Source organism: Bombyx mandarina, chromosome A1, assembly GCF_030267445.1.
Source record: "Bombyx mandarina strain Sakado chromosome A1, ASM3026744v2".
Lineage (NCBI taxonomy): Eukaryota > Metazoa > Arthropoda > Insecta > Lepidoptera > Bombycidae > Bombyx > Bombyx mandarina.
Window position 1 is genome coordinate 9,598,559 of NC_143234.1, and position 20,389 is coordinate 9,618,947.

General features: G+C 37.5%; 2 protein-coding genes across 18 annotated transcripts in view; both read right to left on the reverse strand.

Moving 5' to 3' along the window:
- PMCA (plasma membrane calcium-transporting ATPase 3) overlaps positions 1-8,087 on the reverse strand; it is a 192,483-nt gene extending 184,396 nt beyond the window's left edge. For 7 of the 13 annotated variants that reach the window (XM_089739575.1, XM_089739569.1, XM_089739573.1 and 4 more), the window contains exon 1: positions 7,891-8,063. The gene's annotated coding sequence lies outside the window, so the exon portion shown is untranslated. Of the gene's footprint in view, positions 1-7,580; positions 7,812-7,890 lie in introns of those variants that run through there. The other 6 variants (XM_089739560.1, XM_089739561.1, XM_089739563.1 and 3 more) reach the window with 5 other exon arrangements.
- A 3,467-nt stretch (positions 8,088-11,554) lies between these two features.
- LOC114253606 (solute carrier family 41 member 1) overlaps positions 11,555-20,389 on the reverse strand; it is a 154,306-nt gene continuing 145,471 nt past the window's right edge. For all 5 annotated transcript variants that reach the window (XM_089739583.1, XM_089739582.1, XM_089739584.1 and 2 more), the window contains 5 exons: positions 18,185-18,331; positions 17,260-17,407; positions 16,013-16,218; positions 15,384-15,532; positions 11,555-14,788 (listed from right to left, as the gene is read on the reverse strand). In XM_089739583.1, the coding sequence (XP_089595709.1) occupies positions 14,603-14,788; positions 15,384-15,532; positions 16,013-16,218; positions 17,260-17,407; positions 18,185-18,331 (836 nt within the window). In that variant the 3' untranslated portion in view covers positions 11,555-14,602. The remainder of the gene's footprint in view (positions 14,789-15,383; positions 15,533-16,012; positions 16,219-17,259; positions 17,408-18,184; positions 18,332-20,389) is intronic.

Sequence of the window (20,389 nt, forward strand, 5' to 3'; positions counted from 1 at the left end):
GACGCAACTCTTGAATATAGAAAAAATATACTCCTTGTTTATTGTCAATTGTCACTTTTGTTATTGTTAAGTCTGTGGTCAAATTGAGAATAGATTAAATATTGTTTTTGTTTATTATTATTTGTCTAAAGTGTAGTCTTAGCGAAATCTGTGATTATAGAACTATAAAGTGTTTGACAATAGAACCATAATAATGTTCAAACTTTTAATTTCAATTAATTATAGTCATATATTCAATTAATTTCGACTATTACGGGATCACTGGTTAGAATTAAACATTATAGATGACGGCTCTAGAAATAACGGAAACTGATTTAAAATCGGAATCAAACCACTAAAATTACGATTGCGTAATTAATACCGGATTTTATCGAAGTTAAATTAGTCTTGATATACATAGATGAGCTTTGAATAAATCTTCTGTTTTTTATTTATTTTAAATGGCGCCATGAACTTCTGTAGGGAGTTCACTCTCGTATAAGTTATTTGCGGCCGTCAGCGTAAAAGTGGCTTAACCCAAAATCTTTCATAATCATGCTTACCTATATGTGTATTGCAATTTATTTAAAATTTAATAAATTTTGATGCAAGTCCAGCCTTACCATAGCTTCACCCATAGATAACAGATTTCTGATGGTAGGATCTCTTGTGAGTCCGCGCAGGTAGGTACCACCACCCTGCCTATTTCTGCCGTGAAGCAGTGATGCGTTTCGGCTTGAAGGGTGGGGCAGCCGTTGTAACTATACTTGAAACCTTAGAACTTATATCTCAAGTCCGTGGCGCATTTTACGTAGCAGATGTGTATGGGCTTCAGTAGCCACTTAACATCAGGTGGGCTGTGAGTTCGTCCATCCATATAAGCAATAAAAAAAAATTAAAATTATTTCTTTGTAAAAAATATTTTTGCGCGTATTGTTTTTTTGTCTAATCAAATTTAAATCCATGAAAACTTAAACCTCATTGCTGCTAACTATGGTAAGTGTAGGCCACTTTTGCGCTGATGGCCTCATTTGTGATGTCAAATTTATGAGACAATGAACTGCTACGAATCGTCAATATAAAATAAATAATAGTTTAGAAAAAACTAACAAAATACGCTTTTATAGAAAATCCAACTAAAAAATAGAAAATAAATTTTAATAAATTTATGTTAAAAATAGTCTAAGTAAAAATGATTTTATTGTAAAAAAGCGTGGGGTGCTTTTCAGGATATTATCAAAATAATCTTTCTACTCATCTGTTCATAAAATATTTATAACTACTGATACCATGCCCCCCACGCTTTTTTTACAATAAAATCATTTTTACTTACACTATTTTTAATTCAAATTTATTAAAATTTGTTATTTATGTTTTAACTGGATTTTCTATAAAAGCGTATTTCGTTAGTTTTTTCAATATTATTTTCTTCCATTTTTTTTCGGTCCTTAATAAGTATGCTAAATTTCAAGTTAATCCGATGTTTTGAAGGGGGTCAAAATCATGTTCAAAGATTCCGTTACATACTAACATACTAACTAACATACATACGTCTGAAGCTAATAAAAGCGTATTAAAATATGGCTTTAGCATGTGATGTATTCAAAACGCAATAGTATTTTTCATTTGCATACGGCTATGTCTTTGGTTGATAATTGATTTATATGTACATTATTTGTTTCGATTGCTTAAGAAAGTTCTAGTTAATATTTTCCGTTTTCTTGTGTCACAAATTGATTGTATTTTTACTATTGAATCTCGAATATAAGTATTAAATTTTAATAAAACAATGCATTTCCTGAAAAATAAATGCACATTGTTTGATGTCTGTGATGACGTATGCATGGTGGTAGGACCTCTGGAGAGTCCGCGCGACTAGGTACCACACCACCCCGCCTAGTTCAGCCGTGAAGCAGTAATGCGTTTCGGTGAAGGGTGGGGCAGCCATTGTAACTATACTGCGACCCTTTTTTTTTTTTTTTTGTCAGGAGGAAATCGCCGGACTTCCGCCCTTCACTGGGGATGGAGGGCGGGGCATGACGTATGCATAGTGTTGACTGTTGGAGTTTATTGTGGACAATTTCATTGTGATCTAAAATAATAAGCTGTGTTTTGAACAAATTTGTAAGAATAAAAATAATTATTATTTATTCTTAGTGATATCATGTTTACTTAGATTTTGGTGAAAGATGGATCTTTATATGCCATCTGTGGCTTCAAACTAGTATACGAAAAATGAATATGCCTTTTAGTTTAGAAGTTTTTTTAAATATTAACAACAATATATACGTTCTTCCATGTTTTTTAAAACGAAGCGATTATGTTTGTGGTATTGTAAATGCATTATTTCACTCTCTTGGAGAGTTTTGTTTATCAACCCTCTACTATATGATTTAATGGACACTACGGTTATAGTTAAATAGCGCGGTTTTTTGTTAACACTACATTGTTTCTGATTATTACAATATTTTACAAAAAAAAAAATATACAAAGGAAAATATATTTTTTTAAATTTAACTTTACAAAAAAAGCAACTTACTATTATTAAAAGAATCAAAGCTTGTGTAGTGCGACACTTTAAAATTTGTGTTCTTTTCATTAACTCAGACCGATTGTAGACGAGGCGAAGTGTGTTAAAGAAAACTGTATGAAAAGTTCACTTGGGGTCAAGTGGGTTTGGTTGATTAAATTGTTGGAAGTCCACAACATTCTAAATAGTCCTTCTTGTCAATTTGTCGATGCTCTGACTTAACTGTGTCGGTACGATTGATTAAATAAATTAGGAGGATGAAAGGCGATTGCATGTAGCAGAGATGCGAATGTTGCGATGGATGTGTGGAGTAACGAGAATGGATAGAATACGGAATGAATATGTTAGAGGAAGTCTGAAAGTGGCACCTGTGACAGAGAAGCTGAGGAGTGCGCGTTTGGGATGGTACGGACATGTGATGAGACGAAATGAAAATGAGGTTGGTAAGAGAGTGTTAACTATGAATGTGGAAGGATATAGAGGAAGAGGTAGACCTAAGAAGGAATGGATGAATTGCGTGAAAGACGATATGTGTAAGAGGGGAGTGAGCGAAGAAATGTTATATGATAAAAGAGTATGGAAGGAGAAAACATGTTGCACCGACCCCAGGTGACTGGGAGAAGGGCAGGATAATGATGAATGATGATTTATCTTCTAGTTTTCAACTTAAGCTTGAAAATTTGCAAAATTGTATAATTTTTTTTGGCCTTGTAGGGAGACGAGCTTGCGGCCCACCTGATGATGAATGGCTACCGTCGCCCGTGGACTTCAACAATGCCAGGGGCAGAGCCAAGCCGCTGCCTACCGTTAAGTTGCCTCGTTTGAAGAAGGACATGCTAATGTCCTGAAATTTCTGAGGTGTATTATTTTATGTCGAAATTAAGTACAGTTATTACTAGCTCTTCGAGAAAGGGTCTCGTTGTAGTGTTATCAAAGGGCGAAAGGTAAAACCCGAGTTTGTTTTAACAAAATATCATGAATGTAAAAACATTGTCAAAACACATGAAATGCTTATATTACATATTAACGGCCAAATTGAGGCAGTCAGCCAGTTATTTACTGGTGGTAGGACCTCTTGTGAGTCCGCGCGGGTGGGTACCACCACCCTGCCTATTTCTGCCGTGAAGCAGTAATGCGTTTCGGTCTGAAGGGTTGGGCAGCCGTTGTAACCGTACTGAGACCTTAGAACTTATATCTCGAGGTGGGTGGCGCATTTACGTGGTGGATGTCTATGGGCTCCAGTAACCACTTAACACCTGGTGGGGTGTGAGCTCGCCCACCCATCTAAGCAATAAAAAAAAGTCAGCGCAAAAGTGTCCTAAGCTTATAATAGTTAGTATGGAGATAATGAGGTCGGAATTTACTTTTACACTGCTTCGTAGGCAAATACAATACGCGTAAAAATAATGTTTACAAAGCCATCTGTTCTCTATGAGACTAGAGACAGCCCGGTTTTGCATCAAAATTTATTATGTTTTAAATAAATTGCAATATATAAGCGCGAATATGAAAAATTGTGGGTTAGGTCACTTTTGCACTGACGTTCTCAATTGTGCTTCCCTGTCACAATAAGAAAACTATTACGGTTTGTACTACCGTTCAATATTTTTGTTTTATTAATCTAAAGATTTCGATTACGTCACGCTTTTCGTGGGTACGGACAACAGCTATCAAAAAAATTAGATTCAATTTATTTGCGATACGCAAAAACCGAAGTAAATAGTTACTTACAATTTCATAAAACATAAAAAAATTGTATTATAATAACTAATTTTCCACGGAAAGCGTATATTCGTGCTATCATACATCAAAATTTAATATAATTACGCGAATAATTCTTACAAAAATACACAGAGCTATTATTTTTAATGTGAAATTGTTAATAGAATTCAACACGCGAAACTAAATTGAAACAATGTAGTACTAGCGCCATCTCTTGTTGATTTTCACGAACTATTATAAAATTTTAAATTTGTCACATGTTTCGCTTTCATACATGAAAATCAACCTTGTTTTATTTAGTATAAAGTCTATTTGAGGTTTGTCTGTTATTAATGTATATGTGACTGTGATTATGTATATATGTATATATATTTAAACTTTTTTGTGTATGTATTCGTAACTTAATATAAATTTCATTGCACCTACCACTATTTACTCTGCACTACCTTTGGTTGACTGGTAGAGAATGCCTTAGGCATTGAGTCCGCCAATGTAAATTTTATCTGAAGTGTAATAAATAAATAGACCTCAATTTCAGTTTTTGAGGCGTTGTCGCTTAATTTTCGATTTCATTAAATTTCAAAGTTTCTCTTATAACACCGAGGTCACATACGAATAGCTTTAAGCTTTCGTTGATGGATTAGACACGAATAATATCTATATATTAATACGTGAAGCAAAAACTTTGTATCCCTTTTTACGAAATTTGCGCGGACGGAGGAGTATGAAATTTTCCACACTTATAGAGAATACAGAGAAGTGCACAATGCTAATATTTTTTTTAAATAATGCATAAAAGATACATTAAATCAATAAAGAAAACATTACACACACTACATACCATGTATTTGACGCACACACGCACGCATACTATTTATTGTCAAACTTTTGTTCTTGACGTCTGTTGTCAAATTGAGAATAGATTAAATATTGTTTGTCTTTGTTAATATTTTTTATAGTGTAGCCTTGGCGAAATTTGTGATTAAAGAAGTATAAAATATAATCATAATAGTGTACAAACTTACAATTCCAATTAATTATAGTCGAATTTCGACTACTGCGGGACCTCTAGTAGTATTTAAACTTTGAGTTTTGAAAACTTTTTAATTGAGTTACACTGATAAGAATGGTCAGGCGGTATAATGATTTGGCTAAATGTCACGGTAACCTTGATATCTTTGAACCTAGACTCAGGGGATTTGTCAGATGTGCGAAGGATATCCTATTTAACAATGGCTAGTTATCAATATTTGTAATTTCAATTGTATTTTCAATAGCCAAAGCTATGCACATTAATATGGTTTTGCTGGGTGCACATATTATTTAGATTGCAATCCAGATTAGATCTAGGTACTACTTGTACGATTTAGCTAATATGTACTGTAATTATTGTAATTTGTTTTGTGCATCAATAAAGTATAAAAAAAATCTTTGACCGTCCATCAATGAGTCTGTTTGAATTGTTTAATAGTAAGATGACATAGGACATTAGTATCAAAATAAATTTATTAATAAATTTAAACCTTATCTTTTATGTATAGTTTAAGGGGTTATTGGAGCCCATAAATGAACCCACAAGCCCATAAAGTGAATTCCGCCACCCACCTTCGAGGTTGAGACCTACTTGTCAATTTTAAAGAGTTGTCCCATTGAACCATAAAAATGGTAGAAATGGTTAGGTGGGGGCTTATGCAATACATCCTACAGCAATTAATTACGGATGTTAAAGTATTTGCGGATTTGATTTTTACTACACGATGACGGTCCTTCATCGTGGATGCTATTAGTGAATATTAAAGATGTATGGAATAATTAGGTACCTATTTGTATGACGCGAACACAACATGGTCGCTCGATATGAGTACAACGGAGGTTTACACAAAAAAATCGATCACTATAGATGTATATGAAATTTTAATAATTTGGTTATTGATTAGTAAATAAGATTCAACATCTATACTAATATATAAATCTACAGTGGTTTTTACGGATGTTCCGTTATAACATATTGTACAGCGAAACGGGCTAGTCTAATTGTTGAGTAATTCGGTGGGCCATTCTTATTGACTGGCTAAGTTACAAGCAAATCTGTTCTTAGCACCACTGTTAAGGCACACTCTCGTTAATCTTTTAATCTATACTAATATATAAATCTACAGTGGTTTTTACGGATGTTCCCTTATAACTACTGAACCATGTATCCGATTGACTTGAAACTTGGTATCCATGTAGAAAATACATGTACTTAATGGATAGGCTAATATTTATATGAGTGTTGGAGTCCCTAATAATAATGCCAATAATAATGTTAATTTTAAATGCCAAGCGAAGCGGGCGAGTACGGCTAGTAATTAATATTTTTCTTGTCAATCTAATCACGAGGCGTGATGTCACATGCAGCCGTTAAGTATCTATGGTAAACGTTTGGCCCCAAATGACGTCACGCGTAATGAGGTTGCGGTCGGGCGTGCTTCAAAAACTTTGCGTGGCCATTATAAAAAAAAATACTCGCCGTTCTGTATTGTCGAAATACGCGAGTTGAATGCAATCGTGTTCCAGTAGTAAATATTTTTAATCACGTTATTAACTTTTAAACAGTTAATTCATACGGGCGAAAATCGAAAACGAAAATCGTCTTTAGTGACAAGTAGTGGATAATTGTTTATTTAAGCCTGAAAAATTCACTATATTTAGTTAGTTATATCGTGTTCTTGTAGGATTGCTCGGGTTGCTACCGCTATCCTGTCTATTTCTTCCGCAAGGCAGTCGTACGTGACGGGTTTGAATGGGCTTAAGAAATGCCTTTCTGACCTCATGTCTCAAGGCGGGGGTTGTTATTCTAATTGTTATTTCTGCAAGCCCCTATTTAAAGAAAAAAAAAACTGAATTGGTCATTTATCTTTGATTAATAAACGGTAAAAATTATTTAAGTAATTAGTAACAACCGTGAAATGGAGATTTTTAAAATAACGTAAAAATGTTACACACTAAATGTACTAGCGTTTAATGATATTGTATATTAAAATGAATTTAAAATGAATCTTACATCACGAACCGTTCTAGTACATATTTTAAAAATTATTTTAATGTAAGAGAAAAGTTTACGAAAAATTATATTATATTTATTGCGAACGAGGTTTTTTACAGCTCTCTCAATTTTCAGTATACAGCATAATTAAGTACAGTAAATTATATCACATGCTCTTTTTATTTTTGATTAAATTTCCGTGTTATTTCTGCATTGTATAATAGACGAATGAGACTAGAGTGTGTGTGCGGTGTGTCGGACCTCGTGCTGAGCGGAAAGCTCGATTTATATTTATCTTACACTCGTTCTTCACATACGTACTTACTGACCGCAGCCCGGATGGTTCCAAGATAATATTTATGAACAAAAGACACACATCGCTACATCAGTATCGATCCCACATCGTACGCAATCTATACAATGTATACGGACACTCGAGAATCGCATTTTCTCATTTAAAACAACAACGGGCGACTCTTACATAATTCCCGTCCGCCATTACCGCGGGCGGCGCGAGCGAAATTCGCCCTTAATAACAACGAACGTTGAGTAGGTTTTTTTCATTTTCCTTGCGCGTACCGCTCTATTTCGGAGCTGCGCCGGCGGTTACAACCTTGAATTCGGAACGCACCTTTAATTTTAGCCGGTTAACCTAGATACCGGCTCCGTTCAATGTGCGGTGGATCGATATTCGCATGCGCGCTGTCTCGGGCTGTTTTAAAATAGTACGGGTGTGGTGGGTACCTGGCGCGGTCTGGCGGGGAAGGTATGCCGTGGACCGGTGCTCGCGGCCGACTGGCGCGGCGGGCGGGCGGACGCGGGGCGCACGCGCGCTGCCGCCGCCGACGTAACGATCGCCACAACGCGCGGAGCCTCCGGGACGCCACCACCTGATCCTCGCCTACACTACAGCCTCCGTAGCCCTGTGTGCTTAGTGCGAGTTTTTTAACGTTCTGGATAGCGTAAAAGTTTAGTCAAATTTGTATGGAGCTGGAACAGTGCCCCTAGCGGCAAACATAGCCAAAAGTACTCCATACAAATTTGACTAAACTTTTACGTTATCGAGAGCGTTTAAAAACTCGCACTAAGCACACTGCACTGGGCCTTACGTAATACCCTAGCCTCTCTCTGCCATCGCCTATGTGTGATGTGACATTGGAATTTACAGAAAGAAGTATGCTTAGTGCGAGTTTTTTAACGTTCTCGATAGCGTAAAAGTTAGCCCAATTTTGTATGCAGTTGGAACAGCGCCCCTAGCGGCAAACATACGCAAACGATACGATTCCATACAAATACGAGCTAACTTTTACGTTATCGAGGACGTTAAAAAGCTCGTCCTAAGCACACTGATTTCGTTAGTCTGTCCACACAAATGATTCACGGCTCGTGTTTAATCTGTATTCGTACAATAAATAACCTTTTTGATGTTGGAAACTGGAGTAATTTATCACGCAGTGTGGCGGGACGGTGGCGCCCCGCGCGCTAGTAGCGGCACTCGGTAAAAGCTCCGAGTACAATGCACGGAAAGCTCTCGTTGTTCGTTCAAGAGCTATTGTTTGCTTTGTAGTTCATGTGACATTTGACATTATGTACCTATTGTGTCTTCATATAAATGCAATTTAGAAAAAGTATTACTTTATAGTTTATTTAATGTTTATTTTTCAACGAACAAAACAGACGGACTATATTTTTATTCAAGACTTAGATCCTTTACTACAACTTACGCTGCACGAGCGTACAAAAGAAAAGTAAAGTTTTGTAAGTTATTATAATTATTATAATGCGGTAAATGAATAAAAGCATCTCTCAAGCATCATCGGGAAAATTATTTGGTATCTAGTTAAGCTCCTACTAGCGACATCTAGTGTTCATTTTCCTTAATTAAATCAAAGATTTCGTTGTCCGGAGCGACCTTGACCTGATGGGTAGAGCGGGAATCCATCAAGCATTTCGGTACGAGGCTAGAGGATATCGTTCACATTGGGACGTTAGTTTTTGAGTAAAATTACTTCAGTTTTCATTTACACTTTTTGTTCGTTGAGATAAGTGGAAGGCCTGGATTACCGCAGACATTATCAACGTATATGTCACCACCCACCTCGTGACATGAGTTCTAAGGTCTCCGTTTTTACAGTACATTTGAAAAGAACATCAATAGTTTGAAAACAAGAACTTTAAAAAATGCCCCACCTATCAAACAGAAAGCACTGCTTCACGGCAGAAACAGGCAGGGTGGTGGTACCTATCAGAACGGACTCACACGACGTCCTACCGCCAGTAATTACGCATTTACAATTTTGCGGGTTTGTTAAACGATGTTATTCCGTCATATGTGATTCTGAGAATATTAGGTACGAATTTCAATGGAAAATTTGTATGTGTCTGCGAGATTCAAATACCAGTACAGTTGCATCTTTCGATATGAATGCAACGGACTTCTTTTCGCCTGATGCATTATATAATAACTAGTGGTCCCCCCGTAGTCGAAATTCTACTACAATTAATTAAACTAAGAGGTCCCGCAGAAGTCGAAATTCGACTATAATTGGAATTGTAAGTTTGTACACTATTATGATTGTATTTTATACTTTTCTAATCACAAATTTCGCCAAGGCTACACTATAAAAAATATTAATAAAGACAAACAATATTTAATCTATTCTCAGTTTGACCACAGACGTCAAAAACAAAAGTTTGACAATAAATAGTACGTATGCGTGTGTGCGTCAAATACATGGTATGTAGTGTGTGTAATGTTTTCTTTATTGATTTAATGTATCTTTTATGCATTATTTTAAAAAAATATTAGCATTTTGCACTTCTTCTCTATATTCTTTATAAGTGTGGAAAATTTCATACTCCTCCGTCCGCGCAATTTTCGTAAAAAGGGATACAAAGTTTTTGCTTCACGTATTAATATAAGTTTGAACATTGTTATGGTTCAATTGTCAAAGACTTACCTCTATAATAGCAGCTTTGGCCAAGACTACACTATAGACAAATAATATTAAAGATAAACAATATTAATCTATTTTCAATTTGACCACAGACTTTTTTTTATTGGTTACATGGGTAGACGAACTCATGGCCCACCTGATGATAAGTGGTTACAGGAGCCCATAGACATATACAACGTAAATGCCGTCACCCACCTTGAGATATGAGTTCTAAAGTCTCAGTATAGTTACAACGCGGCCCCACCCTTCAAACCCAAACGCATTACTGCTTCACGGCAGAAATAGTCAGGGTGGTGGTACGTACCCGTGCGGACTCACAAGAGGTCCTACCACCAGTAATTATGCAAATTATAATTTTGCGGTTTTAAGCAATAACAAAAGTTGAAAATAAACAAAAAAGGGTATATATGTATGGATGTGTTGTGCCAAATATAATGTAATGTTTTTTTGTAATTTTTTTTTTAATAGTTAAAAAAAATATTAATATTTTCTCTGTATTCTCTATATTTGTGGGTAATTTTATACTCCTCCGTCCACACAATTTTCGTAAAAAGCGGTACAAAGTTTTTGTTCCAGGTATTAATATATAGATATATGTTATTCAAGTCTTCATTGTACATCGCTAGACAGATGAACTCTCTATTTGGCTTCATCATAGTGTGAATAGCGTCTGTTTGTTGATCCACTTTGTTGTATTTAAATAATAACTTGTATAGTTGACTAGAATTTATTAAACTTTACTATATTGAGACGTAAACAATCTGTACAAATTTTGTATCAGTAATGGAGGGAAAATGCAATGACACAGATTATACCGATAAAATAGATTATACAAACTCAACAGTGTCACTTACTCGAAAAATGAGATTAAAACCTCAATTGTATCGTATGAGGGCTCACAAATGCCACGTTTTCCCATCATCTCGTTTTTACCTTTTCACCGTCCACAGCCGGAGTAGAGTTCATCCATAATACCTGGTGTCCAGTCCATAGTATCCACAGTGCGTTTCCATATATATTTTTGGCTACGTACCATCCATCCGGCTTTGGGATGAGCTCCTCTCCACGGTGTTTTCCGAGCGCTATGACAATGACATGTCTTTCTTCAAACGAGACTTGTGGAGAGTACTTAACGGTAGGCAGCGGCTTAGCTCTATCCCTGGCATTTCTGAAGTCCATGGGTGACGGTAACCACGTACCATCAGGTGGGCCATACGCTTGTGTACTTACAAGAGCAATAAAAAAAAGAAACTCAATTATGCCAACATTTAATTTTGTAAATACTTACCTTCTTCGAGATATGAATTAAAACGAAATCTGGTTACAATTAAAAAAAGGTTCATTGCTAATATTTTATTACACAAATATACAATTAGATTTTCGACATCACATTCTTAGGAATACGTTCATAGCAATAAATTTAAAACTAAAATAATTTCATATACAACTTATTACACAAATAAAAGTAATTGCTCTACTAAAAGAATTCACACTTCAGCATGGCGGCAGTAAAGCGGTTTCAGTTACAAGATAATAAAATTCAATAAAGCAATTACCTACCAAATTTTATTGGATTACAAATTATTTCAATATTGTTTATTGCGATACAAGATGTGATTTTTATTAATGTACAACAGCATGTCATCTAGATACACAAAAATATTTCGTTTATAATTTTCTAAATGTACCTAAAAATATTGGCTTACTTATAATGTTACAGCTTCGAAGGCTTAACCAGTGCTAATGTTTTAATTGGCTGTATATTAATCGTAAGGAAGAATTCAATATTCATTTATAATTGTGAATTGGCCAGCGAAATTGTGTAGAAACCGAACGCTAAATCATGAGGCGCATACCTAATTACAATTTCCTATATTTTCATATTTATTTTAGAATGTTTCTATATGTTTTTTACCGCTATTATTTAACTACATTGTACAGCACTAGATTTATGAAACATAATTGAAGTTACATTATAAAACCTTAAGAAAAGAATAAAAACAGAAAATTGCAAAAATCAATAAAAACACTGCTTTGAAACAATGTTTCTCAAAGAAACTATACATTTGGCACGCTACGAAAACTAGGAAATACTATAAAGTCGACAACCACGACCGGCGTGGAATGGATCCAATAAAAAAAAAAAACAACTAAAATGGCATTCTGTATTCGTTCTGTTTGTTAATCTAATGTAAATTTGTCAAATAAATCAGAAAGATAATAATAACAGGATTTATGAAGTTTAATATATAAAAAAACAATGATATCTGAAGAAAGCGTAATGTTCGTTTTCATATATGTCAAGTCAACAGCATTATTACATACTACATAACAACACGTTATTTATAAATCTCAATTTTTCATATCACATCATTCATACATTCTATGCCTTAATCGTTAAACTATAGGGTCACTTTTGATTTGTGACTGAGAACTTTATCGTTACACCGGATCTTTGTTTATTTTAATTCAATAATTAAAAAAAAAACATTAAAGTCTAAGTCTAGAAAACCGCCAACTTTGGAATGTAGATTAAATATCATTTACAGGAACTTGGGTTTTGTTAATACCGGTAGTGCTTTGGATTGTTGATCATTGAAATTGACAGCTAAATATCACCTAGAATGTTTATTTTCTATTAAAAATTCCTAAAGTTCTCATGAAATGCTTTTTTTAATACTCATTTGATATTTTAGAATAAATAAGTAGGCCTAATCCTATATTTTACTATACTATGTATTATTTATATGTTGTACTTTTCATGCTTCATAACTACTTTTATTATTATTGCTAGTAGTATTATTAAAGTATTGCTATAGTTAGCTTCTGCTAGCAGACCAGTTAAGTTTTTAACGCAATGTTGCAAGAATGTCAATTGTTCCAGAAAAATCCAGACAACAACCGCTTAACTGTGGGAGACATATAACAAAGCCTCTGAATGCTAAAGCTGTCAACATTAACGATTGCCAATTAGAATTACGGCTTTGATAATTTTGAAAATTTTAAATAGGCAGTTCCTGATGTCGCTCTCTAGGTAAGATTTACTACAAATGTTCCTAAAACGAATTGCCCAAAAGAATTTATTCAGCTGTAAAACTCTCTATACAAACTAAATTCTATGATGTTGTGCCATATTGTAAGGTCAATGAAGTAGTAAGCTTGGATTCCAAATTTTGGTCAACCTATTTATTTAACTCGTAAGACAGCTAATTTGCTTGCCGCAAAAATGATAGGAACTAATACTGCCTTGGAAGGCTAACTTCCAGAGGGAACGAGTCTTGGAACTCAATAAGAATTTGATATCTAACAAAGATAATTTTTATGAGCAGAGGAATAATTGGATTATTCGTCTAACCGTAAGGATTTAATCACGAAAAGCAATTTTGGACAAAAATTGGGCAGGAAAAGCTCCACTTGAACTCAGAGTTGACTTGGACGAGAAAGACAATTACAACGTGGCGTCAGTACAAAATTGCACATCGGAACATCTTGTATGAACTATGGAACTATGTTTTTTTTAGTCTATTTGAAGCATCGGTTCTATTAATATTCAAACTGTAAATAAACTCGTTAAAATCGTGTGTTATGAGGAAAAAAATACGAAATCATAAAAAGTACTGTTGATTTAATAATATTAGACTTAAACATTACAATGTCTGTTGGTATACAATTATCGGAAACATTAACTAAAACATTGACATAACTTAAAAATTATTTATTTACAACTACACTATTTTTCATAATTGATCAATCGATTTTAAAATTAATCTATTTGTCAGTTGTCTTTCCGCAGTAAAGCTAATTAAACCTAATTTCGGTTCCCAAATTGCATTAAGCTTCGTTCGCCAGCCATCCTCAGTACGTTGCGCGACCTAAAGTGTCTCTTGAACTTGGAGTCAAATTAAAGCTTAATTTTCAAATTTTAAATCAACTAGATGAACACCTGACGATCTTTAGAAGCGCCTCTGGCGGCGAGGCTCAGTACAAACACATCCAACACGACAAATCACATTCCCAGTATATATCACAGCTCACATCGTCAATGTTGTGTCTCGTTGAGAACAATTCAACGTTTTACGCTCCTTCGAAAGGAACCATTAAAAAAATAATTTAAATACTGTAAGTTTTTCCAATAGAATTGGCACCATGATTAATACAACTTATGTCATTATTAAGCTAAGGAAGGGTTTTTTTGGATACAGTTGATACTATATTGGGACAAATAAAATAATTTAGACAGATAAACGCGTGGGAAGATGTCCTTTAGTATCGGGTAAGGGTTCCGTGCAAGGCTACAGATAGCTTGACCCGATTCTCGATCAGGCCTTACGTCTAAGACCTAGAGTCCTAGTTCGGAGAAGGAGATACGTATTCATTTATTGGTGTTCACTGGACATTATTGCCGTATTCCAGTCCGAAGAGGGACAGGATGACGAAAGCGAGTCCCAGGAACACGGAGCCGAGGAGGTCTCCGAGCGCCGTGAGGTAGGGGATGGCGGCATTGTCGGGGTCCTTCTTCCTCTTCCACATGAAGTGGATCACGATGTAGGCCAGATAAAGGAGCAGCATCACCTGCAATAGCACAACCACATGCCTTAGTTGGTTAGCCCCACTACACATTTCCTTTTTAAAAACGCCGCGATAACATCGTCACTAAGACGTTTATTATAACTAGTGGTCGCCCGGTAGTCGATTGAAATTATGTTTGTACACCATTATGATCCTATCAAAGACTATTTCTTAACATATTTCGCCAAGACTAAACTTTAGGTAAATATGAATAAAGACAATAAACTATATTTAATCTATTCTCAATGTGACCACAGACTATAAGCACTTTACTATAAGAACTTTGCGCGTTTTTTATTTTATTTTTTATAACGCCATCTTGTTGTGTCTTTAAAGCAGTAAAAATAGTATTATTATTCGCCAATAGATGTCGGAAAGAGCCATAAAGTTGATTATCGATAAAGCTGATTATTGAAAACACGAATAAAACAACATTTTCTGAAAATAAATCGTTAGCTAGATCGATTTATCGCCCCCGAAATCCCCTGTATACTAAATTTTATGAAAATCGTTGGAGCCGTTTCCAAGATTCAGATACAAGAATTGCTCGTTTAAAGGTATAAGATAAAGCACAAGAGCTTGACCCTGGCGAGTGTACCTGCAGCAGGGCGCACGTGAGGTACGTGATGCCGAACGCGAACTGGATGGTGACCGTCCCCTGGTACACGAAGTCCGCGACCACCATGAAGATTATCTGCCCGAAGACGGCCAGGATCAGCAGCATGCGAGCCACCTTCGCCGCGGTCGCTGGAAACAATGGACTCGTGAAGATAACAGATAACAGATTATAAGTGGTAGGACCTCTTGTGAGTCCGCGAGGTTAGGTACCACCACCCTGCCTATTTCTGCCGTGAAGCAGTAATGCGTTTCGGTTTGAAGGGTGGGGCAGCCGTTGTAACTATAATTGAGACCTTAGAACTTATATCTTAAGGTGGGTGGCGGCATTTCCTTGGGCCCGCGATCTGCTCTCAACACCTGCAGATCGTTGAGTCTCACATACCCCGCGCGCCCCCTAGGCGCGGGGACCTCGTAGGAGGTTCGGCCCCCGGCCAGAGAAAAAAAAAAAAAAAAGGGTGGCGGCATTTACGTTGTAAATGTCTATAACCATTCAACACCAGGTGGGCTGTGAGCTCGTCCAACCATCTAAGCAATAAAAACAAAAATTGCCTTGTGTTATAGCTTACGGAATGTTATTAGTGCGCACACGTTCTTAGTAGAAAAACTTACTTCCAAAGAACAAGGTCTTCCAAGGCCACTCAATGATCTTAGTGTTCTCCGGCAGGATCCCGGGGATGGCGGTCTGGTGGAGGTGCGTGGCCAGCCGGGACGACTGTACGCACACCAGGTTCCCCCCGATCCCGTTCACGATCGGCTGGAACACCTCGTACCCTCGGAAGTAATCGACGGCCTGGTCCAGGACTATACCGCCGATACTGAAAGTGAGGATGAGTTAAGGGTAATATAAATATATATGGCAGTGGGCAGGTCACATAGCGTGAAGATCGGACGGCCGATGGGGCAGAAAGACCCTCGAGTGGAGACCACGTACTGGCAAACGCAGTGTGGGACGGCCTCCTACCAGATGGACCAACGACCTGGTGTAAATTGCTGGGTCACGTTGGATGCAGGTGGCAACGGACCGGCCGCACTAGACATCAGTTGGAGAGGCCTATGTTCAGCAGTGGACAGTAGACAGGTTGAGATGATGATGATATGTCTGAGACAGTCATTAGTTTGGTAGCTAAACGAAACGCAGCACGATTCCCGAGAGATGGCAGCACGATCGCGGTATCGTCGGAACTCGGCTAACTTCGTGCTACGACAGAACCTAGCCGATGGAGGCGCGTAGACGCCATTACACTCACCAACCAGTCTTCTTGAAGAGCGGTGCCACCATCCTAAGAACTGTCATTCGTTTTCGTTACCGTGATTTCTAAATTGTTCTAAGACAACAAACATGATTGGTGTACTCAATATTTCTCTTAGCTCGATCACCCTATTCACCCCTACGATGTCTGGCGATGGTGTTAATAATTGTGGCTTCTCCGACATACATATATTTATGAGGAATATGAGGAACGTTCAACCGACGAGATCGTAGGTATGCTGTCCTTGCTTTAACAATCAAATTCGCAAGCTATCCAAATAAATATAGAATACCAGTTGCTGTTAATCGCAGGACTTGAAAACAGCTGGATCAGTTTGTCTACTTTGGTTTTATAGAAAAATAATTACCTATTTCTGCCGTGAAGCAGTAATGCGTTTCAGTTTGAAGGGTGGGGCAGCCGTTGTAACTATACTGAGGCCTTGCAACTCACATCCCAAGATGGCAACGGCATTTACGTTGTTGTTGTCTATGGGCTCTGGTAACCAGGTGGACCGTGACCTCGCCACCAATCTAAGCTATAAAAAAATTAACTTACAGATTTTATGAGAAACCTAAAATAATAAATTAGAAAGAGTGGGAAGCGTACCCGCTTATGAACAGGGCGGAGATGACGGGGGTCCAGCCGCTGGTGAGGACGGTCTTGGTGTACTTGTTCCTCCAGACGATGAACACCCAGAGCGGGAGGAGGCTGTAGTACACGCAGATCAACGCGATGGGCTGCCACAGAGACACCTCTGGAAACGAAAATCAAAATCAGCGTCCTGAGTATTTTTTTTTATATTGCTTAGATTGATGGACGAGCTCACAGCCCACCTGGTGTTAATCTACTGGAGCCCATAGATATCTAGTTCTAGGGTCGGTACAGTTACAACGGCTGCCCCACCCTTCAAACCGAAACGAATTACTGCTTTACGGCAGAAATAGGCAGGGTGGTGGTACCTAGCCGCGCGGACTCACAAGAGGCCCACCAGTAAGAAAAGAGTAACTCCTGAAGCTTTCATCCAGTTCTTCGATTTTTCGGAAAACTTTGATAATTTCGTCAGCTTGGAGCACGAGAACTAGCTTTCCAGTTCCAATCATTAGGAGAAAAAGAGCTTGCAATAGGAGTGCTTTTGTTTATTCTTTAACTTGTACATAATGATATGTACGTATTGTGTTGCTTTTGTTTTTTGTGTAAGCTTAAATTTCCAACTTTCTCTATTTTTTTCCCTATGTTCCCTCTTTACTTTAGCAGTTCTTTCTTTCAACGTTGCCAGTAATCACCAGTTTTCAAGAATGTCTCCTTCTTTCCTGGCAATGTGTCCCAAGGGTTCGTTTGAAGCAGTTGCTAGAACAGCCTTGTTTGAGTCTATACGCAAGACCTAAGAAAAACCTTCGAAGAGTTAGACTGAAGACATCGTCTTGGCTCTGTCCCTGGCATTGCTGACGTCCATGAGTGACGGACACCACTTACCATCAGGCGGGCCGTACGCTCTTCTCACTACGAAGGCAATAACATAAGAGACACTCACGGATCTGCTCGTACATGTACTGGGCGGTGACCGCTAGCACCGTATTGCTGACGATGTCCCCGATGGAGGCCGCCAGCGGAGTCGCTACGTTGTCCGGGTTCACCTTGAACCTGTGCGACGCGTATATCACCATTACCATCACGAAATCTGCGAAAAGATTTACATATTTTAAGCTGTCATTATCGAGATGAAAACAACGAAAGAGATGGTGATGGTGGTGATGGATGGTGGTGAAGTGTCCGAGCATTTGGACGCGAGACCGAGCTGTTATACGGGATTCTTACTGGTGGTAGGACCTCTTGTGAGTCCGCGCGGGTAGGTACCACTGCCCTGCCTATTTTTGCCGTGAAGCGGTAATTCGTTTCGGTTTGAAGGGTGGGGCAGCCGCTGTAACTATACTTGAGACCTTAGAACTTACATCTCAAGGTGGATGGCGCATTTACTTTGTAGATGTCTATGGGCTCCAGTAACCACTTAACACCAGGTGGGCTGTGAGTTCGTCCACCCATCTAAGTATTAAAAAAAAAAGTCACCTCTACTAACTAATACAACCCTTTCTAAAGTCAACACTGGTAGCAGTACTCTCCTCAATTACCCTCCACCTATTCGACTACGAACTCTTCCAGCATAACTACAATAAACAATAAAGAAAGAGACAAAACACGACCGACTACTGTGTGCTTAGTGCGAGTTTGCCTACGTTTGCCGCTAGGGGCGCTGTTCCAACTCCATACAAATTTGAGTTAACTTTTACGCTATCGAGAACGTTAAAAAGCTCGCACTAAGCACACTGAACTAGTTATCGCCCAAACCCTCTGTGAGTCAATTTCAAAACTTTACTTTTCAAACTGTAATAAAATACGTGATAATATTACGGACGTTAGTTACATTACGCGTGTCGTAATTATCATCGAAGCACGCACATTTATTAGAAATTAATTCTAAAAGTATATTATACACATTATCTAGATCACGATATTGAAATATTCTAATGTTTTAGTTAATAATTGATAGATTTGTAAGAGCTATGATGATGATCTTTTTGACGTTTGAATCTTAATGACAGTGTTAGTGTCTCAAACTCAAAATGGTTGAATTCAAGAAACGCCAAAAAACAGTAATAGAAAAACTCTAATCTATTGGAGATATAATCTGGCGAAAGCTGACATCAGATTATAAGATCAAGTTACTTTATATCTATAATTAACGGCCATCTGGTGTAGTGGTAAGTGACATGGTCACTACACAAGGTGGTCGCGGGTTCGAATCCCGCCAAGCGAAGATATTTGAATGATAAAATATAAAATGCCTTTTCCAGGGTTATGGATGTATATTAAATATACTGATATGTATATAACTATGTGTATAATAAAAATCTTCGAACTTAGCACGGGACCAGTTAACGTGGCGTGATTGTTAGTAAATATTTATTTATTAAAAAAATAATAAAAAAAATCACTATTGTATGATATTATAAGAGAACGTTATTATTGTTATGCCGGTACGAGTAACGCCATCTGTCATCAAAATAGCAGAAACGGAAACTGTAACTAACTAGTAATATCAGGAACGTCCCGGTCATCGTTCTCGTCGAACCCGTCGCTTGCGACGAAGGGCTCGACGAGTATATTAACCCTCAGACAGAGCCCACTGAGTTTCTCGCCGGATCTTCTGAGTGGGTCGCGTTTCCGATCCGGTGGTAGATTCTGCGAAGCACGGCTCTTGCTAGGGTTCGTGTTAGCAACGTAGTCAGGTTTGAGCCCCGTGAGCTCACCTACTAGTTAAGGCTAGCTGATATAGCCTCTCAAGGCTATCAGCTTAGGTAGGAAAAAAAAAGGGAACGTTCGAGAAGTGTAACGCCATCTATTGTCAAACAGCGAAAACGAATATAGAAACGGCTGGTACTATCGGCGATGTTCTCGGAAATTGAGGTAATGCGTCTTGCTACATATAAAAGCGCTGCAGAGATGACATTAAGGCTGTCAGTAGCCAGTTCTACTCGGAACGAAACAGCGAATGTAACGCCTGATGTGAAACGCGAGTGAATTGTGATATTGAAGTCCACCTTAAGTGTGATAACAATTCGATGCCTCCAAATCCTCCAATGAATACTACTCTAACTCAAAATTTGAGAAAGTTTCGTTTTTCACGCAAATCGCTTCACTATGCTAAAAGTATTACAATTAATAATTATTGATGGGGTTC